Here is a 13,733-nt window from a genome sequence, read left to right on the forward strand (position 1 = left end):
GACATCTGCAAAACAGATGAACACTATAATCTATTATTTTATAACAAGGTAAAGAAAGGCATTAAGAAAATAATAATAGATATGAAAAAACATTTAATATAATTAGAAAAATTCAGAAATGAGGGTTAGAACATAGACGGAACTAGATATAAACAAATAATTTTAAAAATAAATACTACACTAAAAGTAGAAGGAAAGAAAGTCTGAAAAGGAAGAAAATTTTTCTAAATCATAAAAAATTGAAGTAAGTAATAAAAAGGATTTGAGAAAAAGTGACAAAAAAGTTAAAGAAGAAAGACAGAGAAAATCCAACATCCATATAATAGGAATCCCTGAAGAAGGAAACAAAAGCAAGGGAATAGAATAAATACTAAAAACCAACTCAAGAAAATATTGCTAAAATAAAAAAGATTTGGAAGGGAATAATATCTGAGAAAATTAACCCAGAATGACCAACACTAAGATATATTCTGGTAAAATTGCTAGACTCTAAAGAAAAACTAAAAATAATTTGAGCATCCAGGAAAACAGACCAAGTCACTTATACGGAAAGATTCCCTTCAAATTTTAATAGCAATACTTCAGGCCAGAAGAAAATGAATTATGTATTTAAAAACATAAAATAGGAAAATGTGAGCCAAGGATTTTATACCCAAACTAACCAAACCAAATTAACACTGAGGTATGAAGGCCACAGCATGCAGGAAATCAGAGGTGATCATTTCCATAAGTGTTTTCTGGGAAGTCTACTATAGAAGGAACTTCAGACAACCAAAATGACTAGGGAGACATTGATAGAAGGACTGGTGGTGAGCATTAAATATATATTTATTACAGAATTAAGCTATTAATTATAACACTAAATGAACATTATAAAGAGGAGATCATGATATGTAATGGTCATATGCTCTGACAACATAGAGTATATTTTAAAACATGAAGAGAGAACATATTGTTGGTATAGTACTGGTAATGTGTGATATGTGGGGAAAAAGCAAATGAGTAATTATGCAATATTCAAGTTTTGTTATTTCTAGTGTCCTCAAGAACCAAAATTCTTGTCATGCAAGGAAGGAGAACAAATGTTAGAAAGAAGATGTTAAATAAAAACCCCTTAGAACTGAATTTTAATTGGAATTATGAGTATAATTCCAATATACTTATAATTATACTTATAATTCCAATATATCAATATAATATATAATTCAAGAGTTAATATATATTTCCTAGTTATGTACACTAAAAAGGCCTAGAAAAAATGACTCAGTAGCAATAAGCATCTCTAGCACTCAGGGTAAAATTCTATCTCCCACAAAAAAAATCAAGGTTTCTCAGAGAAATGGCTGATTCCAGATCTGGGGCAGGAGATGTACAAGATGAGCCTGGAACAACATCTCCTCATGGGAGATGGCTTGGAAGCTGTCAAAGACTACTAGGTTCAGGGGCAACTTGGAGAGGATCCCACTGATCAAAGATGGGACAATGTGAGTATCAAAAAGGACAGCTGCAATGTTTGGAAACATATTAAATATATTTAAATCTACGAGTTCAAAATAGTATCAAATAATAATAATAATAATTGGTCACTTTAGAAGGATGACAGGAAATCAACTTCTTAGTTTGAAAGGGTGACCTTTCCTATACAACCTGTACCACTGAGTAACCAAAAAGAGTTGAGCTGAGGGGCCAGCCCCGTGCCCGAGTGGTTAGGTTCGTGTGCTCCACTTTGGCGGCCCAAGGTTTCACCAGTCCGGATCCTGGGTGCAGACTAGGATCACTCCTCAAGCCACGCAAAGGCAGCGTCCCACATAGCAGAGCCAGAAGGACCTACAACTAGAATATACAGCTATGTACTGGGGGGCTTTGGGGAGAAGAAGAAAAAAAAAGATTAGCAACAAATGTTAGCTCAGGTGCCAATCTTTAAAAAAAGATAAAAAAGAGTTGAGGGGAAGTTTCTTTTTTTGTGTGTGTCAAGGGCTGACTTTCAATAGATCTTAGCAAGGAAGCTGCTCTGCTGCACAAGAAACCCTGACCCAGAAGCAGGTCAACTAGGAATCGTTTAGTGTCAGGTCCCCCACGAATAGGCATTGAGTGAGGGGGAAGGGGCAACCCCCTTGCCAGAGCCCCCTTTCCTAGGGAAGTTTCTGTTTAAAGAAATAGTCTAACTAATAAATATAGAAAAGGAATGATAGAATTAAAATATCACCAATAAGAAGCTTTATTAAATTAATGGGTCTAAGCATTGAGCATTGATGGCTGCTAACAACACAAAAGAAACAATCAGACTTACGTGCCTATGAACAGAACACCTAGAAAGTACGGATTACCAGAAAACTGAACCCAAACATGGTCAAGCTTCTAGATCCAACTACTAATTCACTGTAAATACAGAAGAGAAAAGAACATGGTAGCAGCACCATGGAGGTGGAAGCCACAAAATTCAGACTGTGGCAAACTCTACAGGTCAACAAACTCATTTTCTTTAAACTTAAAGTGTAAGGAGAAAAAAAGAGAGATGAAGAGGTAACTTGTAGCTTTAAAAAGGCTTAAGGGGGGCTGGTCCCGAGACTCAGTGGATGGGTTCATGCACTCCACTTTGGAGGCCCGGGGTTTCACTGGTTCAGATCCTGGGCGCGGTTCTTCGGGTCACGTTGAGGGGGCGTCCCACATAGCAGAACCAGAAGTGCTCACAACTACAATATACAACTATGTACCAGGGGGCTTTGGGGAGAAGAAGAAGAAAAAAAAAGACTGGCAACAGATGTTAGCAAAAGTGCCAATCTTAAAAAAAAAAAAAGGCTTAAGGGACATTAAGTAAAAATAAACAAAAACTAAACCATAGTGGGGTTGGTTTTTGTTTTTTTTTTTTTGGCAAGGAAGATTGGCCCTGAGCTAACATCTGTGCCAATCTTCCTCTCTATTTTTTTGTATGTGGGAGGCCACCACAGCATGGCTTGAAGAGTGGTGTGTAGGTCCACACCTGGGATCCGAACCTGTGAACCCCAGGCTGCCAAAGCAGAGCCCATGAACTTAATCACTATGCCACCAGGCTGGTCCCTAAACCATAGTATTTAGGATGACCATTTGGGTGATAAAACCATAAAGAAAAGCCAGGCAGTGATTACCATCCAAATCAAGATGGTAGTTCCTTTTCAGAGAGTGATGGCGATAGGGCCAGTAGCTGATAAACCTTTATTTCTGACCTGGTTGGTGGTTATAAAGGTGTTCACCTTAAAATCATTCATAAGTTATATATCATTTGTTCTATGCCATCTATATACGTTATATTTTACAACAAAGTTTAAGATATGTTTTAAGTTTTTATATTTTTTCTTTCTTTTTTTTTTTCAAGGAAGATTAGCCCTGAGCTAACATGTGCTACCAATCTTCCTCTTTTTGCTGAGGAAGACTGGCCCTGAGCTAACGTCTGTGCCCACCTTCCTCTACTTCACATGCAGGACGCCTACCACAGCATGGCTTGCCAAGTGGTGCCACATCCACACCTGGGATCCAAACTGGCGAACCCTGGGCCACCAAAGCAGAACATGCAAACTTCACCACTGCGCCACCAGGCCAGCCCCCAAATTTTTATTTTTAAAAAACAAACAGTTAGATACAATTAAAACTACAGTCATGTGTCATATAATGATACTTTGGTCAACAATGAACTACATATACGATGGGGGTCCCACAGGATTAGGACCATCTAGCCTAGGTGTGTAGTAGGCTGTACCACCTAGGTTTATGTAAGTGCACCCTATGATGTCCACACAATGATGAAATCTCCTAACAATACAGTTCTCAGAATAGATCCCTGTCATTGACTGACTCATGACTGTAATTAGATTTCTTTCTTTCTTCCTTTCTTTTTCAGTGTGGCATTATTGACATAAAATTTCCTCTATCTCTGATTAGAAGATAATATGCAAGTAAATACATTACATTATTCTTTTATCATCTAATTTATATGAAAGATCACTGGAATCCATTAAGAATTCATATGAAAATCTTACTGACTACCATTTGACTTCAGGATGGAGGTTTGAGCTAGTAAATTTAATGCGATTCTTAATACTCTCTAGCATTAATGATATATCACTCGGTGAATGTCCATCAACTTCTAAGAATCCCATGGAACAGATAAGTAAACAGCAAATGCTAGGTGATCTAACAGAAACCAATACCTTATGTTGGTCACTCAAAGGCTGACTATCCAACTAGAACTATCAGAGATGGATCCAGGGCACCATACACAGTAGGTGAAACTGGTTGATGCTCAACTTACTCTGGGCTCCACCTTGTCATGTTAAGGCACACAAATTCAATAACTATGGCAAGGCTCCACCTTTGCACGGCTAACTGTTCTTTGCTCACATTCACTCATCCAACATTGTTTCTCTGGCTTTCTTCTGGAATTTCTCTGTTTCTCACTCATTTGCAAGCAGCAATGAGGAATGGTGGATAAAAAATGTTAGTCTGGTTGAAATGAATTGCTGCTTCACAAGCATTATTTCTGATTAGTTTATTTTAATTCACAAAGGGTCTGAGAAGCCACATGAGAAGTCATCTGCCTAAGAAATAACAGTCCCACTGGCTCATAAAAAAGGAGTCCTCTGGGGCTGGCCCCGTGGCTGAGTGGTTAAGTTCGCGCACTCCGCTGCAGGCAGCCTAGTGTTTCCTTGGTTCAAATCCTGGGCACAGACGTGGCACTGCTCATCAAACCACGCTGAGGCAGTGTCCCACATGCCACAACTAGAAGGACCCACAAGGAAGAATATACAACTATGTACTGGGGGGCTTTGGGGAGAAAAAGGAAAAAAATAAAATCCTAAAAAAAAAAGGAGTCCTCTAGGTTCAAGACATTTCCAGGCTTACAGCCTATCTTTTACTATAAGTAACACATTAATTTTCAGAACTCAATCCTACGTATTACATAGCGTGTGCCCATCTAGTTCAGATGAGAAAGTGTCCCGAAATTTTACCTGGAAAATGATCGAGCACGTATACAGAGTCAGGAATTACTCACTCATGTTTAAGGCAGCCATTCCGCCTTGTGGAGCTGCTGGGTAGACATTTGGTACATTCGTGGTCATAAAATCTGCAATCTGCTGTAACGCCAAGAGGCCTGTGGGATTCTTCCCCTTCTTAAATTGTTCCTGTATCATTGATTCCAATTCTTCACAGAAAGCCTAATAAAAGGCATACAAAACGGTGAGACATCATTTAAAGGTAACTGGACATTGCTACGTGGAGCAGAAATTGGTACATCCTTTCTGGAAAGTAATTTAATAATATAAAAGCTTAAAAATTTGAAAATTCAATTCCTAGGAATATTTTCTAAAGAAATAATCAAGGATGTGCTCAAAGATTTATTCATAAGTATGCTCATTCCAGCACTACTGATACAAGGGAAACAAGTAACCGACTACATTTTAAACAGAAGACTGATTAAATACACTGACCCCCTTACAATGGCATTCTACGCATGCATTCAACATGAAAGGCCACAAAAAAATTAAGTAACATAAAACTACTCCATACGTTTTTAAGTGAAAGAAATTATAAAGCAATATAACCAGTTTTTGTAAGAGTAAATACGCATCTAAACATAGAAAAAGACTAAAAGTAAATATATCAACATGTTCACTGTAATTCTCTTAGTGATAGAATTGTTAGTAATTTTCATGTTTACCTGGTGCTTCTCAGTATTTTTTTCAAAATACATTTTTTGAAATTACTTTTTAAAAGTTCATCCTTTATGAAATAATCCTAAATTAGGCAAAAAGGTTACGTTGGGTTGATTGTGCTTTTAATACAAAGTCACTACTGAAACAATACAATTGAGTTTCCTCAAACTGTATTAAAATAATCTTTTATTTCACAACCCAATAAAGAAATATCTTGTTAAATAATTATAAATAATATTTAATACGTAATGTAGCTCACTGAATGATTACCCACATCTGATTATAAGGACTCCAAGGGCTTCTGGATGATTCTGTTATTAAACCTATTTCTAGTTTTTCATTGCTGGAGCTGAAAAGATATATTGCCAAGGGCCAGTCTACGTATACCTATCACTTAAGGGAAGCAGGTAACAAACAAATGTATTACTGTTAATGCAACGGTATAAAAGAATGCCAAGAATCAAGAGCGCTTTGAGGAGCCTCCATCTACCATATCATGATAAATAATGTCATAGAGCATATTCTGTGGTAGTCAAGGAGCGAAGGAAAAGCTGATAGGTGCTTTGACTGCAAGGAAGAAATAAAATAAATCACCAAAACCTGTTTTTTTGGTCATCTTTGCTGTCAATGCAGAATGTGCTGATATAGGTAGATACACACAGATATAAAGAGATACAGATAGCCTCTACTAAACATCTCTGAGTGTGCTGGCACAGGAGATGCAAAAGCTGAGTTAAACAAGCTCCCTGACCTCCATCTGAAAAATCAAACAATCTATTTCAATGGTTCTCAAATCCACATACATATCTGTGGGAAGCTCAACTCAACACAACACTACCACATGTACTACATACATATACTACACTACAATTCAACAGACATACATAATTCAACATACATAAAAGTACCAGGCACTATTCTAGGCACTGAGGATATACAGATAGAAAAGACGGTTCTTGCTACCAAGGAGCTTAAAGCTTAGTAAGGAAAACACAAAAAGAAAAAACCCACAGGACAAGGGCCCCTCTGCATCAACAGCATTCCGGCTGAGCTGTACGTGCAGTAAGGAGCTGAGTTCAGCAGTGACCAGTGAGGCCTGGAGCTCCCCATCTGGATCCCACAGTCTGGCATCAGGCAGTAGTCACTGACCAATGACCTTATGTGCTTCCTTGGTCCTAACTCCTGATAGTTCACCATCCACACCCTCACCTCTCAGCTTCCTTACCGCCTCTCCTCCAATGACCCTGTCATCCAACTCACCTCGGCCTCGCATTTCCATCATCACGTCCTAGACCTCCTCATTCCTAGTAACTATGCCCTTCTTCAATCTCAGAGTCAGGCATGTGCCCTCCAAACACCCCCTCCTGGTGTCCAGTTCATCCTTTCTTCAAACCTATCGTGACCCTAACACCTCTTCACCTTACCTTCCCTGTGTTCTGACCTCCCTCACCCAGCTTAGACCCTTGGTTCAACATTATAATTGTTCCCTTGCGTATACCTTCAACTCTCTACCATTTCATCTGGCAAAATCCCAAGCCTAGTTAAATTCAACTCTCCATCCCTTACACTTACACTGCTGAAAGCGGCAGGAGGAAAAGACGACAGGGCTGCGCTGTATCACTGTGAACTCATGACCACTGAATGCACCCTTGCATAAACCCAAACCTAGCAACCAATCTCAACTTTCCTTGCTCGTTCCCTCGCCCACTTTTCACACCTTCTCTCTTCTCAAATTTGCACTATCCCCTGGTACCCATTCTCAGAAGATGATTCCACCTTCTATTTCGCTGAAAACAGAGAATCAGTTTGGAGAAAACTTTCACAAGTTCCCTCTCGCATCTACCCAACTTTCAGAATCCGTGTCCACAGAGTGGGCCTTCCCACACCTTACTGAGACTGAACTATCCATGTTCCTAAAACCAAGAAACCAACTCTGGGTACATTATTGTTAAGTAAACCCCAGACTTTACCAATCTTTCCACTAACGTCCTTTCTCTGTTCCAGGATTCCACATTGCATCTAGGTCAGTAACATTTTGATTACTTGTGTTCTTTGCTTACTGTGTTCTAAACAACTGTGGGAAAGAACTTTACTCTCTCTTTGCCTCCCCGCTGCCGAGCCAAGTGCCTGGCACACACTAGGTGCTGAAAGTTTCATTTCTTGACTCTATTCCTTAGTGATTTTTACTTAGTTCTTGTTGCTTTTATGGAGGAACACTGCTCAAGCCAGAAGTCTAGATGTTATCCTGACTCTTGCTTTTTCTCTCATCTCTTGCTTTCCACCCATCAGCAAGTCCTATTTATCCCACCTTCAAAATGAAACTCAAATGAGTCTACCTCTCTCTACCCCTACCACCACTCTGGCCTAAGCCACTACTACCTCTTGTTTGGAAGGTGGCTTTCTTTCAAGATGCTTTCTCTATACCAAACCCAGAATGAGCTCTTTAAAAACGGAATTGTGTCACTCTCACCCGCGGCCCTCCAATGACTCTGAAGGCAAAAGAAACCCCTGATCTGAGCTTACACAGCCTTCCAGGACCTGTTCCCTCTTCCCTCTCCAGCCTCACTGCACCTCTCCCTGTCACCTCCTATGCTCAAAACACAATGGCTGCCTTTTAACTCTTCAAGCCCATCAAGCTCACCTCCATCCTAGGAATTTCATGTTGGCTGCTCCCTCAACCTGGAATGTTTCTCCCCCTGATCCATGCCTGGTTGGCTCCTTCCTGTCCTTCAGAGTTCAGACGAAATCTTCCTTCCTCAGACAAGCCTGCTCTAACCACAGTCATAATCTAATCATCCAATTGCTTCCTGCACTGTGCTTCTGTTTGTTGTTTACTGTTTATCACCTTCGACTAGAATGTAAAGACTTGATCTGGGTGCTTACACATGTCAAAATTCATCAAGCTGTATATGTAAGATTTGTGTACTGTAAGTCATACCTCAATAATACGTGAATAATAACAACGACCAAACAAATAAAATCTATTTAGAGTTAGAGGCCTTATATATCTTGTTTACTGCTAAATTCCCAGTTCCTTTTCAGCACATAAGAAATAACCAACATTAAAACAAAAAAATTCAATGAATATCTGCCAAATGATACCTCAAAATATTAAGGGAATAAAACAAGAATAGATTAGAAGGAAAAAAAGAATGAAGCACACGCAAGGGCAACAGCATCAACATGAGAAAACTATGAAGACAGCACTACTTTACCTAAAGATGCAAATAGAAGACACTTAGTTGGGCATGATTGTGGTTCAAAATGCTGACCGTAACTAAAGGTAAAATCAATCAATAATCAGGTACTATTAAGGCCTACTAAGTGCACAGCACCAAGGTAGGTATTTTGAAGGAAACAGTAATTTTTAAACGGTCCCAATATATAAAGGCTCTCTGGAGAAGTAGTGAGAGAGTAAAAAGGAGAAATAAACACCTCCTATCCTTTATGATACTAAAGATTTTTCATTTATTACGTCTGAGTAACCTGAAGTAAACTGAATTCTTTCAACAGCCACACATTTATACAAGGCACTGATTTCCTGTGTTAAGATAAACCAACTATAACACACACAACAGAGCATAAGAACTGAAGTATTGGAAGAAAGAAGACACTTGGTCAGAGGAACAGCTTCTCTTACAGGACTTTGCAGAATCATGGACACCCTCTTTTTTTGCTCCATCATATTGAAGTCCTGGCGAAGGTCTGGTGCCATGTTCCTCTCTCGCAAGTATTCTGGATTGTTCTCATCTACTCTGTCGAAGTACCTCTCTTTGTGAGGGGCTGTGGTTGGGGGTGGTGAGGTCACCACTGCGGCCCGAGTATCACCATTCATTGCACAATCTTTGCAGGTTCCTAGGGAATCAAAATAACAGAAAGTATTGTTTTTGAATCAATGTCCAATAGCATTTCATAATGAGCACATCAGCCTAATAAATACAATCTTCAGAGTGAGGACGCTCTGACTGACTGACCAGTTGGAGCCATGATGTGTGAGGCTTCTTTGTGGCCTCTAAGGCACAGGACTGATCAGCCATCTCCACCCTTCTACTAACCAATGGCATTTTTTGTCCTTGTCATTGTTCTTCAGCAGACAACAGGAGAACAATCTAACAAAGCTATTATGTCCTCTGACAAACAGAAAAAGAACAAGATATTAAAATTTTGACCACACGATAGTTTAGTCACGATATTGTCCCACACAGACAAGATCTGCTAACAGCAGCATAGATCATTTCTGGAGAAATTTGATTTATTATATTTTTCCCAAAAAGTATTAGCAGTGGTTTTACAAAGGATACCCCAAGCAGAGCAATAAGAAATAAGCTGCTCACACATCTGTATTCATGAAGATGGGAAATCCTCCTCATCAACATCACCTTTGTGGTTCAAAGAACAACAGTTGGCACCAAAAATATCAACATGCCCTAGTTTGTGAATAACCTAAAAAGATGCCCAAATTCAAAAGTCTTCTAATACAGCTTTACATTCTTTTTAATTCCGATCTTTTATTTGGAACGATGTTCAAACGCACTAAATTATATTTACCTTTAAATCTCTAAATGGCACCCATACTAATCATAAAAATAGTTCATTTCTATTCTGTTTCTATAATACACTGAATGATAGCTTTAACAACACATATGCAGTATTTACCGAGCATCTATAATGGCCAGTCACTGTGATGGGCACAAAAATTAACTAAATGTGGTCCTCACTCTGGACAAGTTGGATTCAGTCTGGCAAGGGAGACAGACTTGCTGAGAAAGCCAGAGGGGTTGATTTAGAAGTCATCAGCACAGAGGGAGTATAAAGCCAGGAGAGCCAGCAGAAGAACATAAATTGAGAAAAAGGAGCAGGACCAGTTTCTAGCATATAGTGGGTATGTAAATAAAAAATTTTTGAATAAATTAAGAACAAGAAGGAAAGGATAAAGAGACAAGGTAAGAAAGTGTCTCAGAAACCATAGGCAGAGAGTTTTAATGGAGAGTGAGTGAACAACGGTTCCTCAAGCCAGAGGGTAGGCAAGATAAGAATTTAAGAGGTGATTAAATTAACAACTAGAAAAATAACTGGTGCTCCTTCCTTACACTAAACACAAAAATTCATTCCAAATGGAACACAGACTTAAACCTAACAACAAAAACCAGAAAATTCTTAGAAGAAAAAGGAGTAAATCCATAAGAACTTGGGTTAGGCAAAGTCTTATGTGACATCAAAAGAACAAGCAACAAAAGAAAGAAAAAATAAACTGGACTTCTTCAAAATTAAAAATGTTTGTGCTTCAAAGGATACTAAGAAACTGAAAAGACAACCCACAGAATGGGAGAAAATACTTGTAAATCATATATCTGAGAAGAGATTTACATCTAGAATATATAAACAACTGTTACAACTTAATAATTAAAAACAATTTAAAAACTTGAAAATCATCGCGTGACCTCAGTAGATATCACGTAGAGCAAAAGAATTGCCAAGTTGAGCCTTGCCTAAATTCCTGACTCACAAAATCATGAGATATGAATGATAAAATTATTTTAAGCTGCAAAGTCCTAGGAGGGTTTGTTATGCTGCAGCAGATAACTACAATAACGTTACAGATGATGAGCGGAAGGCGAATGAGAGCAGCTGGAACTGTATGCTAGACATGCTATCTCATCCTCTCACCTCCCCTATTTGTTCATACTGTTGTTTACCCCTCTTTACAGACAGGGAACTTGGGTCACTCAGTTAGGAAGTTAACAGGGCTGAGATTCAACGCAGGCCATCCGGCTGCAGAGCTTTTGTGTTTTTGTGTGTATGTGTGTGAGGAAGATCAGCCCTGAGCTAACATGTGTTGCCAATCTTCCTCCTTTTGCTTGAGGAAGATTGTCCCTGAGCTAACATCTGTGCCAATCCTCCTCTATTCTGTACGTGTGACGCCACCACAGCAGGACTTGAATGAGCAGTGCACAGGTCCGCGCCCAGGATCCAAACCCGCAAACCCCAAGCTGCCAAAGCAGAGCTCACGAACCTAACCACTACGCTACCAGGCCAGCCCCATGTACGGCTTTTGTTCTTAACCTCTAAACCATATTCTAAATGATGATGATGACAATGTGTGGTGGCAGAAGCAGCAGTGGGAACAATGTCTCCAAAGGGATGTGAAGGGATGGAATCAAGGGCATAGGTGCAAAGACTGGCCTTGAACAGGAGGACCCAACCTTGGGCATCTGGGGCTGGCACTGTGAGCTTTTTAACGAACATATGAATCACTCGAGAATCATGTTAAAATACAAATTCAGATTCAGTAGGTCTGGGATGGGGCCTGAGACTCTGCATGTCTCATGAGCTCCCAAGTGATACCAATGCCACTCAACCTTGACCACAATTTGAATAGCAAGGCGTTAAAGAACAGTTTGTTTATACAAAATACATTTTGTGGTACCAAAAGCCAAAGAATCAACTGAAAAATTTTTTTTTAAAGAAAATGATCAATTTGGATATTGCTCTTCTGAAACCTAAAGACATGACAGAAATAGCAGCCTGCTTAAAGTGACACTATTTCAAGGACTTAAAGACAAAGAACGAAAACCATCAAGGATTAAAAGTCAATGCAGAATAAATGGACCAATGACCTAAAGGTAGTCTTTAAACCTTCTCTAAATGTATCCCTTAAAAACTTTAGTTTAATCTGTTTTCTCTAACCTGGTTTGTTCTAAAAGAACAGCCCAAAGAACAAAACAATGATGGTTATCCCACATTTCTCCATTAGATGTAAATGAAGCTAAACATTCTGAGCCAATGACAAAAATGCTCTACTTCAGGGGCCGGCTCCATGTGCGAGTGGTTAGGTTCACACCCTCCACTTCAGTGGCCCAGGGTTTGCAGATCCTGGATGCGGACCTACACATCACTTGTCAAGCCATGTTGTGGCAGTGTCCCACATACAAAACAGAGGAAGTCTGGCACAGAAGTTAGCTCAGTGACAGTCTTCCTCAAGCAAAAAGAAGAAGCTTGGCAACAGATGTTAGCTCAGGGTCAATCTTTCTCACCAAAAAAAACAAAAAAGATGAAATGATATACAGTATTATGCTTTTTTCTATTTCTAAATGAGCCCCAATTTTAAGTCATTTTCATCAATAAATAAGGATATGGGAACATTTTAGAAACAACTACAGCTACTTTCTGGTTCCCAGGGCTAACTGAAAGAAAAGAATCTTCATAAAACCAACATGTTAAAGATAAGGCAAAGAGTGCTCTCTTTTTATTACAAATTGCCATGTGAATGGGATAAGATAAAGACTGCAGACCAGATATGCATGTGTTCCATTCCTTCAATAAGGAAGTCTATAAACTTAAATCAAAATCAAAGTATACATATTGTGAGCCCAATAATCAAAAACAAATGTAATTCCACTTTAAAGTACACCTGTACTTGGTTTTTGTCAATTAAGGCTTCAGGTTTCATTAACTTAGTTTTTAAGAGTGTGTTAAGACAGTAAATTTTTCTAGAAACATCTCTACAAAGAAGTAATTAATCTACATTTTTTAAAAAGAAATGGAAAAATACACACGCAAAAAAATTTCTGGCAACATTAGAGTAATTTAAAATAAAATAATTTAAAAAGCAGGACCAATCAATGTCCAACAATACACAAATGGTTGTCACATAAATATTAAAATTTGTTTGATACAATATTATGAAACTGTGAAGATTCTTTAGCTAAGATACATAAGATTATAACATTTAAGTGAAAAACTATAAAATTTCCTATTCTATCACATAATGTTACCAATATTATAATTATAGTCACACACAGACAAGGTGCGATATAATGGCCAATAAGCTGTGCTGAAGTTGAATGAACTGATTAAAGAGAAGTATGGATTAATGTTCCGGGGACGGCCCCTTGGGTGCGTCGTCAAGGTTCTGTGCGCTCTACTTCAGTAGCCCGGATCACAGATTTGGATCCCGGGGACGGCCCTTGGGTGCGTCGTCAAGGTTCTGTGCGCTCTACTTCAGTAGCCCGGATCACAGATTTGGATCCCGGGGACGCCCCTTGG

At 38.9% G+C, this 13,733-nt stretch overlaps 1 protein-coding gene across 4 annotated transcripts in view; it reads right to left on the reverse strand.

Moving 5' to 3' along the window:
* Positions 1 to 13,733, reverse strand: part of ADD1 (adducin 1) — an 87,715-nt gene that overhangs the window by 38,508 nt on the left and 35,474 nt on the right. For 3 of the 4 annotated variants that reach the window (XM_046656070.1, XM_046656069.1, XM_046656067.1), the window contains exons 2-3: positions 9,328 to 9,542; positions 5,027 to 5,189 (exon numbers count right to left, since the gene is read on the reverse strand). In XM_046656070.1, coding sequence (XP_046512026.1) covers positions 5,027 to 5,189; positions 9,328 to 9,542 — 378 coding nt within the window. Of the gene's footprint in view, positions 1 to 5,026; positions 5,190 to 9,327; positions 9,543 to 9,661; positions 9,690 to 13,733 lie in introns of those variants that run through there. The other variant, XM_046656068.1, reaches the window with a different exon arrangement.

This window comes from Equus quagga, chromosome 3 (assembly GCF_021613505.1).
Source record: "Equus quagga isolate Etosha38 chromosome 3, UCLA_HA_Equagga_1.0, whole genome shotgun sequence".
Taxonomy (NCBI): Eukaryota; Metazoa; Chordata; class Mammalia; order Perissodactyla; family Equidae; genus Equus; species Equus quagga.